Source organism: Polyodon spathula, chromosome 13 (assembly GCF_017654505.1).
Source record: "Polyodon spathula isolate WHYD16114869_AA chromosome 13, ASM1765450v1, whole genome shotgun sequence".
Classification (NCBI taxonomy): Eukaryota; Metazoa; Chordata; class Actinopteri; order Acipenseriformes; family Polyodontidae; genus Polyodon; species Polyodon spathula.
In genome coordinates, this window is record NC_054546.1 from 25,631,513 (window position 1) to 25,643,705 (window position 12,193).

The window sequence follows — 12,193 nt, forward strand, 5'->3', positions numbered from 1 at the left end:
TTCACAGGTGGAGGCCAATGGTAAGGTCATTGTGTCCTCGTTAGGGCAATTTCTTTCATTGGTGCAAACTGGGAGCTTCCACAGCACAGGGGTTGAATACTTATGCAAGCAAGATATTTCAGTTTTTTATTTTTCAACATAAAACCAATGTCACCTTACAATAATTGATTCTGAGTTTCAGTGTTTTAAAATAAAATATCAAACAGAACAAAATTTCAATGTACCATTTGTAATTCGGTAATATGAGAGAATTGGTCAGGGGTCTGAATACTTTTGCAAGGCACTGTGTGTGTGTGTGTGTGTGTGTGTGTGTGTGTGTGTGTGTGTGTGTGTGTGTGTGTGTGTGTGTGGTATGTATATATATATATATATATATATATATATATATATATATATATATATATATATATATATACACACACACATAATATATAATTATATTCAAATATACAGTATATTAATTTTAGTGTGCAAACCAGTTCTTACAGATTAATGGGTTTATTTTAAATGATGTTTAATACAAAATGTTGTTTTTAAAAATGGGACAACTATGTTACTGTCATGTCAGCTATGTTACCTTTGAATTTATGTACCTTTGAGTCTAAAATGTATTCAATAGTTTAGAGAAGATAGCTTGAGTTGATTACAAACAAAATCAAACTGAATGATACAATGCCCTTCAGATTATAGAAATGAACCTTATATTAAGACTTTCATATAAAAATTGTAATACCTCGGAATCATTTCTGCAGATCAAGAGTCTTAATGGATTTTAAACATAAGTTCTTTACTTGTTAACAACTAGCTTTTTTAAAACTAAGATAAGGGACACATGAACTGCCATATATCCATGAATTAGATATTTAATAGCAGGCACACTTTGCTGAACAGTATGCTACATGTCAGTAACAGAGTTGACCAAAAATACTGTTTATATGTGGATTTTTAGCATAAATGTTTTAGGTGTTTTACTGTTGAGCTCTGCAAGAATATTTGTTAATAAAATATATATTTTTTTAAAAAATCGTTTATATTTATATTTTTTATTTGCTTTATAGATGTGTATCCCTTTAAGAAAGACGTTCTTGGTTTTTAATGAGATGCAAGCATTTTTAGAAACAGGATATAGTTTCTGTTAATAATGGAGTAAACAGGCAGAGGGGAAACGGGAAGAAACAGTTGTAATACACACGATAAAGGGAACACAGGTTGTAGATTTGTTTTATAGCTGTGGAAAGCTCGAAATACATTTTTGCTAAAAAAAAAAAAAAAAACAAACAAACAAAAAAAACGCTATAGATAACAAATGCAAAACTAGAATTGAAGTTTCTGGTGAAACTTTGTCTGCATTGTAAAACCCGAGCATTGACTTGAGCATTTCAACTGGTCGCTTTAAAAGTGTATTACAAGTGAATTTAACGGCCATAATCAAGTTTTTTTTAATGAATTATAAGCTGTCAAAATAGTCACTTGGCCATTTGACCATGAACCAGAAGTCAAAAGTCAAAGTCCAAGACATTTTTAGAAAGCTCTTAGTTAGTTTCCTATACGTGTTCAGTAGTAACCATGAGACTATCTGCAGTGTGTAAGGAGATATAAGCAGTTAAAGCAGTGAATTGTAGAGTTTGACCATGAATGAGAGGTCAAAGTTCAAAATAAAGATTTTACAGAGGTAGAGAGGTAGAAAGCTCTAGGAGATACAAAGCTCTAGGAGAAGATAGGTTCCAAAAATCAGTCAAAACATGGAATAAGAATAAGAATAATGAAACCAAAAGAAACATAGCTGGTATTTGTATGTTTCTGCCTCTGCTAATGAAGTCTTCATTCCTCTCAAGCCATTATTTTAGTGCTGCTTGTTATAAATTAAAGGTAGACTTACAGCCCTAAGTATAGTTACAATGTTAATGGTATGATCGACATTGCAATAACATATTCAATACTGTAATCCAAAACAAAACAAAAAAAATCACACGCAAAAAAGCTGGAATTGCATTGCTTCGGTTAGTTGATGCAGATATATCGGTATGCAAAATATTTGTTAGGGTTTCAATTGACCGTCTGTTAAAATGGTATTGGCTTCTCAATCAATTCTCGTTTGGATGATCGTCAAATAAATCATATCCTATCACCTTTCAAGCCATGGGAGAAAAAAAAAAAAAAAAAAAAAGTTGTTTCAATGGCAGATCTAGACTTAAACCTCATCCAGGGTAGTCCCTGGGGCCGTATTCACAAAGCTGACTTAAGTCTAAAACCAAAAAGTCGTTAAGTCGTTTTTGCTGACTTTGTTTTGACCGAGTCTACAGAACTGGTGCATACTTAAACTGGTTGCTTTTTAAAGAATTAGTATGTCATAGTGAAAAAGTATCCCCCCCCCCCCCTCCCCCAATCAGGGGCTATCGCCCAAAAACATAGATCATTGCTGGTGTGGTGTGTGTCCAGTTGACCCGCCCCTCTGAATTATTATCCTATCAGGTGTGGTTTGGAAGATACGTGTGTTGGACTGAGTTACACGTATCCAGTTTGTCGAAGTTTAACTCATTCTTCGCTGTGTGAGACAACTGAACAGCGCAGTTTTGCTATGGGCAGATCAGCTGTGTCAGAGCCAGGTCCTCAATACTTCATTTCCGTAGTGAGAGGTGTGATTTTCAAGAGGTTGACTTGTACACATAAAACATTGATCCGCCTATTTAAAGCATTTTAAAATTTAAAATTAATTTAAATTACGAAAGGTCAAAGTCAGCAGAGGCGTAAAGCAGAATTGAACATGGCTGCCGGATAAATAAAGAAGCTGCATTTGGTACGTAAACACGTTTAAAAGGCAAGAGGGGGGGGGGGGGGGGGGGGGGGGTGTATGTTTCATTTCAAATATGTTTCAGTTATATGACAACTGATTACCAAAAATGCTTTGATCTTTTTTTTTTTTCCATAAAATCTAAAATTACGCTTGACCACCCTCATTACAGCTAGTTAACTAGCATGCTCAACACATGCCCGGAACGAAGTTCATAACATGTGGTGGGGGTAGATGGCTGGTTGAATAATGACACTGAGCTGGTAAAGTGGATAGTGAAGCGATTCAAATAGGTTGCTTTTTGAAGCGCTGAGATCGGAGAAATGGGTTTGTTTATGGTTTTGGGTGTAACTGTTATTACGTGGATTTCTACATTTAGGCTTGAACTGTGGTTGTATATCTGGACCGTAATCTATATATATATATATATATATATATATATATATATATATATATATATATATATATATATATATGTGTGTATTGCTGTGACTGTTCAAAGATACACAGGCAGCTGTTGCTCGGGGAGACGCTCTTCTTTTTGCTGTTTCCACAATAAAGACTTTGTTAGTTTTGGCAATCTTTGTCCAGATTATTTTATTGTATTGACGAACTTTATAGTAACTCCGGATTTGCGCGCCCGTACCTTCTTAATTGCGCAGTCTTCCACAACGTAATTTCAATGGTCACGGCATATTCATCCAGGGTTTCGTGTGTTTAAGCATTTTGTGTTTTTTTTACATTTCGCCAAACTTTGCTAATTCCGTTTAAAATTTCACGATTGTGGACCTGTAATTTAACTTTAAATCTTGCGAGCAAGAACACTCCTCTGTGTCGTGTAATCTTTTTAAATCTCGCAAGCGTGTAGAAAATCCTCCCTGTCTGCCATGCAGTAGTTTTCAGAATTAATCAATGTCAGAACTAGGAAGGAGGGGCATTGCATAACTGCACTGGGAAAGGGATGAAGTCGGTGTTAATTAAGTACCGTTTCCAGTGCTTATTGGTTAAAACCGAAAATCATAAGCTGCAACTCGCATCCCCATTGAAACCTGTCAGCAGCTAAACTTAAAACACCAAGAGTTAACATCTGCACAATGCAGCGACACAGCATTCGACACGTGTAAACTTCAACAGGGTCTATACAAACAGATTCAATACATTAATACATGTTTTTGTTTTCAATTAAGATTTAATGACTCATAATATGTTGCTAAGTGTTCAATGTCTCCCTCTAATCATGTTGTGAGCTTTTTATTTTCTTGCATTCTTTGTATGACAAACCCTCCCAACGGAAGAGTGAAACTATCTAAACGTGATCACAGGTAGTGTGAGAGGGTGGTTGTGTGTCTCAGAACAGGGCTGTGTCTGAGCAGGGTGGTTGTGTGTCTCAGAACAGGGCTGTGTCTTTGAGCAGGGTGGTTGTGTGTCTCAGAACAGGGCTGTGTCTGAACAGGGTGGTTGTGTGTGAGCAGGGCTGTGTCTGAGCAGGATGGTTGTGTGTCTGAGCAGGGTGGTTGTGTCTTTCTGAACAGGGTGCTTGTGTGTCTGAGCAGGGCTGTGTGTGTCTGAGCAGGGTGGTTGTGTGTCTCTGAGCAGGGTGGTTGTGTGTCTCTGAGCAGGGCTTTGTCTCTGAGCAGGGTGATGTGTCTCTCTGAGCAGAGTGGTTGTGTGTCTCAGAACAGGGCTGTGTCTTTGAGCAGGGTGGTTGTGTGTCTCAGAACAGGGCTGTGTCTGAACAGGGTGGTTGTGTGTGAGCAGGGCTGTGTCTGAGCAGGATGGTTGTGTGTCTGAGCAGGGTGGTTGTGTCTTTCTGAACAGGGTGCTTGTGTGTCTGAGCAGGGCTGTGTGTGTCTGAGCAGGGTGGTTGTGTGTCTCTGAGCAGGGTGATGTGTCTCTCTGAGCAGAGTGGTTATGTGTCTCTGAGCAGGGTGGTTCTGTATTTTCAGTGCTCAGAGGTTTGTTTGCTGTGGGGGAGGCAGACAGACAGGCAGGTAGGCAGCACGCCCAGTCTAATTGTAGGTGCTCTGCGATCACGTTGAACCACAGCTCCAAGAAGGTGATTAAACAAACCGGTTTGAGATGTTTTAAATGTCAACATGAGCAGGAGAGAGAGGGGGGAGTAAAAATCTTATGAGAGAGAGAGAGAGAGAGAGAGAGAGAGAGACACATGGCAGTCTCCTCATTGAAGTGCAGACCAGACCTTTCAATATATCTGGTCTGCTCCACCTATACATGTGAAGGGTTTCTGTATTCATATAGTGCTGGCCTGACATCTGAATTTGGGGGTAAATACCTCATTATTGGAGGGGAAGAGGAATGCAGTTTAGTCTAGACTCGCCCGTTTAACTTGATCACACATGTAACGAGGGAGGAGGAGAGGAGGAGGAGGAGGAGGAGGAGGAGGGGCCTCCTACCTCACCCCTTCCCACCTCGTGACGATGTCACACTAATAAAACTCCTGAGTCATGAGACAACTGGGCATAGGGGAGCGAGAGAAAGAGACCATGGGCTCAAACACCACGGTACCTGCCTACCTGCTTGTCTGTCTGTTTGCCTGTAGAAACTATTGATCAATTGGTGTGTGTGTGTGCTTGCAGTAACTATTGATCTGTGTGTGTGTGTTTGTGTGTCTGTCTGTCTTGTGTTTCCGTCTCTTTGTAACTCTCTGGTATGATCAGCAACAATACTGAAAGAAAGCAGAAACATTCTATGACAAACACATGCTGTTTACTCACTGAGTCCTAGTCAAACAATCTCAGTGTGTGTGTTTGTGTGTGTATCAGTGTGTGTGTTTTTCAGTGTGTTCAATTAGTGTGTGTATATCAGTGTGTGTGTTTTTTCAGTCAGTATGTTTAATCAGCATGTTTATCTGTGTGTGTGTGTCTGTTTTAATAATTTTAATTTTGCTTTCAGAGTTGGTAAGCAGCCCTAATGAGAGAAGTAGAGAACAGGAAAACAAGAAAAGGGAAGAAAATAACAAAACAAGACCTCTCTCTTTAGAGGAAAACAAAATAAGGAAAAGAGAAAGGGAAGGAGACCACTCTACAGTAAACGAGAGGAAAGCGACAGAGCGTGACTTGAATCGGAAAGAAAGAAAAGATAACAAAGAACAGAAAAAAGATTTTTCCATTAGAGATACTCCACTGTGCACAGACAGAGAGGCAGACAGACAGCTTTGCCAGTTTCAGACTGCTGTCATTTCTGGTAGATATTTTTCAGATCTAGGTCAATAGAACACCCTGTGTTCACTGAGCTGCATGCTGACAGGAGAATGGGTCAGAAACTGGTTACCAGTTTGCTCTGGCAGCTGGGAGGCAGTGAGGAGTCCAAGGCAGACTTCCCCATCCCTGTCCCCCCCCCTCCCAGTGCCTCGCAGGCCCTCCGCTCACTTGCGGACACAGACACCCTGCCAGCTCCTGATAGGCTGTCCGAGCTGCTGGCCCTGCCCCCCTGCTCCCCCGAGGTCCAATCACAACACGGCTGGAATGCCCAAGACTCCTCCCCCTGCATGACAGTCTGTGGATCACCTTTGACCTTCAAGAGGCGCCCCACAGCCCAAACGACTGACAGCATTCGAGGTACGAGGAGATCTTACTGTTACTGTTGTTAGCACCATTATTCATGTAGACTAGTGAAGCATCCCATAATATTATTGGAATCATTATCCATGTTATTGTGAACATTGTCATTACTAGTCTTGTTTATTTCTTCTTCTTCTTCTTCTTCTTATTATTATTATTATTATTATTAGTATTAGTATTAGTGTTATAATTATTGTTATTATTAGCAGTCCTATTTAAATATTTGTGTGCGTGACAACACCGGGTGTAATAACGGCTGCAGAGAAGCCAACAGCTACGATCTGGCCGTAGCAGCTTCTATTTTGGAGGTTTTGATACAGCGCTGCATCGAAGAGGTTTAATTTTTTTTTTTATTAAATAAATAAGTGATGGATACTCCCTGAATGTTTATGAAATATTTTTTCAATACCATGTGTGTATTTTCCTGTTAATTTTTTAAAATGAAATTACTGTTCTTAGTGCTAAAAGCTGTGAGCCAGGTTGCTTAGTAACCAGTTTAGGGGCCCTTCAGAAACCCTACTCAAATATCGCCTTGCTATCAATATCAATCGCAGGTTTATTTGGTTGCTTATCGGTTATTAAAATAGGAACCACAAATCAAACAAAAACATCACTATCTTCCATCTAAAAGATCGAGGTTGGCTTGACAGAAATATCGAGAGGTTATTTTCCACAGAATGTTCATGCATTAAAAGAGGCGTGTCTGAATCTCTTACTGTGGATACTGCTGGACAGACTTCTCTGTGAAACATGGTGGACGTCATGACTGTATCACACATAGGCATTCCCTCCCTCACAATCTGGCACTCCCCATTACTGTGTTTTGTGCAAATGGGTTTTGAGGTTTAACTTGCTTTAAATTATGAATTTATTATTGGATACTACATAGCATTGTGTGTTTTGATAGTTGCAGAGCAGTACAAATGTAATAAAAAAACAGGTGTTATTTTTATAGTTGCGAGGTTGAATATTTCAGTCCAGGTTTGATGCACTTACAAGATCCCAAAACACTCTTATTTACTAATATTTAAATACAGAATAAATAGAATTCCAAATTGAAGTTTTTTTTTTTTTTTAATGTATAATGCTGTGTGTTTATAATTACCAAAATGATAGATTGAGCAACAGAAATTAGGTCATTGTCTTGCCAGAGCCTAAAAACCTTGTCATTTCTATGGGGCTCTCGCTGAGTTCGGCACATGCTACTATTTTCATCTTTCAGAACCACTCCAATAGAGCACTGCGTTAGTGTAGAATGAGTCGTGTTATTAACACTGTTACTGTACCATAATCGTCAGGATCATTAACAAATTATCATTGGAAGTAGAGCTGTGGAACCTGTGAGCCACACTGACCAGAGACTGATGAAAACCTCAGAAATCCTCCCAAGCAGTGAAACCATCTGACTGAATTGCACTGACACACTCTAGTTATACCAATCTAGAGACCAACGCGTCCGATTGTAGTGAGACCTCCACCATCTTCCGAGTCTGTCTCTCAAACCCAATCCTCTTAATAAGTTCTGGGGAGTCTTTTCAGAAGCATTTCACTGGACTAGTTAGTAAGCCTGGCTATTAACTAACTGAGCAGAAACAGCAATAGAGAGCGATAGAGAGCAGACAGAGCCCACACAGCAGGATATTAAACAGTGGAGAGGTGGAATGTTAGGCGAGCACATTGTTTCAAGCAGTATAAAGTTCAGTGGTTCTGAAACTGGCGCAGTTTCGACCATCTTGGCTCCAGGTTCCCTATACTATACACTACCTCTGCTCCACATAGCTCCAGATTCCCGCCCCTTTAAGTGCTGTGTTTGCCCCTCTCTGCAGGTAGAATGGGGTACATGAGTGGCCTGCATGTGTGGGAGATCTCATGGCCCCCGTCTCAGCGCGGGACACACGCCGTTGTGGGGGTCTCTACCACGCAGGCACCCCTGCAGGCCGAGGGGTACCAGGCTCTGCTGGGCAGTGACCCTCACTCCTGGGGCCTGGATCTGGGGAAAGGGGTGCTTTACCACAGGGGGCAGGCACGGAGGTACCCCACAGGTAAACACACTGACCCCTTTATTACAGGAGCCAATACAGGACACAATACAGGACTGTGGACACTCTGCAGCACAGCAGCCATCCACTTTCTGGTACAGCTAACTCAACAGTGTCATGCTTACAGGTATAGCTCACTCAACAGTGTCACTCTTACTGGTACTGCTCACTCTTACTAGTACAGTTAACTCAACAGTGTCATTCTTACTGGGCTGCTCCAAGTACAATGGAAAACCTCTGCTGAGGTTAAAATAGTTAATAAAGATTCACTCCATAAATAAGCTGGGTTTCACTCAAGCATTGCTGCTGCAGCCAAGACCTAATCAAGAAATCACAATGGGCTGAGATTACACACTGTATCCCTGCACCATTACACACTGTATCACTGCACCCTGCACCATTACACACTGCACCCTTACACAGTGCACCACTGCACCCTTATACACTGCATCATGGCACCTTTACACACTGCACTCTTACACACTGTAGAGTACCATTACTCACTGCACCCTTACCCACTGTACCATTAAACACTGCACATTTACACACTGTACCATTACATACTGCACCCTTACACCCTTGCACACTGAACCCTTAAATGTGGCACTCTTACACACTGTGCAATAACATTACACACTGCACCCTTACAAACTGTACCACTGCACACTGCACCCTTACATAATGTACCCTTACACACTGCACTCTTACAAACTGAACAATACCATTATGCACTGCACCACTGCACCCTTAGACACTGTACTGTTACATACTGCACCCTTACACATTGCACCACTGCATAATACCATTACACACTGCACCCTTGCACACTGCGCCCATATCTACTGTATCATTACATACTGCGCACTGCACTCTTACACACTGCAGAATACCATTACACACTGCACTTTGCACACTGTACCATTACACATTACACACTGCACACTGCATCCTTACATACTGCCCACTGCACACTTACACACTGCAACATTGCTCTCTTATATACTGCACAATACCCCTGCACACTACCATTGCACACTGCACCCTTACACACTGCAGCATTGCACCCTTACACACTGCAGTATACCATTACACACTGCACACTGTACCATTACACACTGCACCATCTTCATCAGTGTTATTGAAGCTAGAAGAGACAGAGTCAAGCAGACCAGTGTTTGAGCTTTAGTGCAGTTAGTGTTTGTGTTGTACAGGAGTTAATTCCCGACTCAGGTTTTTTTTCCTCTGCAGGGTTCTGGGCAGAGGAAATTACCTTGTCGGGGTTCCCTGAGTGCATCCTGGTGGTGCTGGACCTGCAGTGTGGCACTCTGGGATACGCTTTGGAGGATGGGAGGTATTTAGGCGTGGCTTTCCAAGGGTTGAGGGGTGCGGCCTTTCACCCAGCCGTGAGTGCAGTGTGGGGTCAGTGTGAGGTCACCATCAGATATCGGAACGGACTGAAACGTGAGTGTGAGGGCTTGGACATCTCTCCCTCCCCTCCCCTCCCCTTCCTTTCTACCCTGCCACCTCCCTCGTCTCCCCTCTCCTCCTCTCCTCTCTCCCTGCCACCTCCCTCCCCTCCTCTCCCCTCCCCTCCTCTCTTCCCTGTCAACTTTCACTCCCCTCTGCCTTCTCCCCCTTCCCCTCCCTCTCCACTCCTCTCCCCTCTCATCCCCCATTTCTATCGCCTCCCCTCCCCCTTTTTCTTCCCTTCCCTTTTCTCATCCCTCCCCTTTGGTTCAATTATTACAATAATGAATCGCTTCCTCTCCCCCTCAGCTCAGCCCCTCTCTCTGCAGCAGCTGTGTCGGCAGTCCGTGAGGGAGGCTTTAGGACCCAGCAGGCTTGCGGGAGTGTGGAGCCTGCCTCTGCCATCAGCTGTGCAGAGCTCCCTGCTGCTGCAGCACTGAGGCAGGAAGCCCCACCCCAGCCGGCCTCAGTTTCATGCTGTTCTGCCGGCAGGCTCATCCAACTTCGGCCATCTTGGCTCCAGGTTGCCTGTAGTTTATCCATGGTGGAGCCAACGTGGCACCAGTCTCCTGCTCTGTAACCCATTCTCCACAATCACACCGGTCAGCTGCAGTGCACTGAGCAAGATGGGCCTGCTACTGCTGCAGGACTCTGAGCCGAGCCTCTGAACCACAAACACTGATGAAACTGCAGCAGCATGACGGCCGTCTTGGCTCCAGCATCCCTCTGAAACTCTGGTTTCTATGCAGCACTGGCTCTCCTTGTGGAGCCACAATGACGTTAGTTTATTGGATTGTTACAAGTCACGTGATTTCACTGTCTGACGAAGGCATCAGCAAAAATGCTTGTGCTTGACACATGCACACTCTCCATGACGAGGGCGGTCTGCCCGATAGCTTGTCTAACCCTGTTGTGTGTATTTTTGTATGTTTGTTTGACAAGGTCTCTGATTGCAGAACTCTGGAAATATGAAAGGTTGAGCTGCTCTGTACACATGGTGATTCATAGACTAGACCTCATTCCAATGATATTAACACACGGGTCTGTGAACCTCAGCAACCACACATTCCAGCAAGACCGCAAAGCACAGCAGAGCCCCGAGGCTGCAGTGTTCTACCAGTCAGCACAGGGCAGGGCTCCACAGCTCCCCTACATTGCAATAGCATGTTAGAGCAGGTTACAGCATCTTGTGTAAAGCAGCGAACCCAACACTAACAATCTGAAATAAATACAAAAGTAAAATGTGAAAACCGTGATCTCTGTGCATCCAAAATCAATTGTACTTTCTCACTCACCATGTTTAGAACAAATACAAGAAACAGAATGAATTCAATGACATTTAAACTAGAAAGTACAGAGAGACTTGTAGTGGAAACTTTTGCCATTGAATTTACACTGAGACACTGAGAAAGACTTCTAGTAAATTAGTTGTTGCTTTCAGTGTTTCTAAATTGAGCAGTGAATCTGCTGGTTAAGCAGGGGTAGTCAGTGACAGTGAGTGTGCCCTCATAGCCTGCAGGGGGAGTCAGTGAGTGTGAATGTGCCCTCATGGCCCTGCAGGGGGAGTCCGTGAGAGTGAGTGAGCTCTCACAGCCCTGCAGGGGGAGTCAGTGAGAGTGAGTGTGCTCTTATAGCCTGCAGGGGGAGTCAGTGAGAGTGAAAAGCATATTTGAATATGAACAGAATGAAAAAATGAAACAAGTTTACTGTATAGAGATAGGGTGACCAGATAGCAAGAGTGAAAAATTGGGACACTTTCAGTTGGTGAGGGGAGGAAAGAAATCTCGTCAACTACTGCACAATGCAAGCAACACAAACTACATATCTTTTTTCTGTAGATATGCTTTTTTTATTCCTTTACCTTCCTGTGTGCATTGCACTTAGGCAAAACAAAAACTTAGAGAAATGTAATTAAAAAAAAAAAATACTCCAAAGCGATTAACTTTCTTGTTTACTGTTCACATGATGCTTTAATCCGCCTATCAGTGCATATGTACTGGCTTTTCTGTGACCTGCTGTACTGTACATAGCAGATAGGACAAAGTCAGTGCTGCATTGTTTTGATTCAGGTTGCTAAAATGTAGTATTCAGCATTGGGTGTAAAATACAAAAAATGGAAGACAAAGCAAAACAAGCAAAGTATATTTCGGTTGAGGATCGTTTCCCAAAGAAACTGTGCATGCAGATGGAGGTAATTGTTTTGCACATCTTGTAATTTGACTTGAAGAAAATACAACTGATCATTATAACTTCAGAATCACACATTAATAGGCTACTACAGAGGCTGCTGAATAGAATGTAAAACAAACCATAGT

At 42.3% G+C, this 12,193-nt stretch overlaps 1 protein-coding gene across 2 annotated transcripts; it reads left to right on the forward strand.

The window, feature by feature from the left end:
• The first annotated feature begins 2,540 nt into the window (after positions 1-2,540).
• Positions 2,541-10,945, forward strand: LOC121325657 (SPRY domain-containing SOCS box protein 2-like). 2 transcript variants are annotated; one of them, XM_041268500.1, is made up of 5 exons: positions 2,541-2,797; positions 5,705-6,369; positions 8,199-8,414; positions 9,660-9,872; positions 10,188-10,945. In XM_041268500.1, the coding sequence occupies exons 2-5, from the start codon at positions 6,063-6,065 to the stop codon at positions 10,316-10,318; spliced, it is 867 nt and encodes a 288-aa protein (XP_041124434.1). In that variant the 5' UTR covers positions 2,541-2,797; positions 5,705-6,062; the 3' UTR covers positions 10,319-10,945. The 2 variants fall into 2 exon arrangements, with proteins under 2 accessions (XP_041124434.1, XP_041124436.1); XM_041268502.1 differs by lacking the exon at positions 2,541-2,797 and adding an exon at positions 5,230-5,313.
• The last annotated feature ends 1,248 nt before the right edge of the window (positions 10,946-12,193 follow it).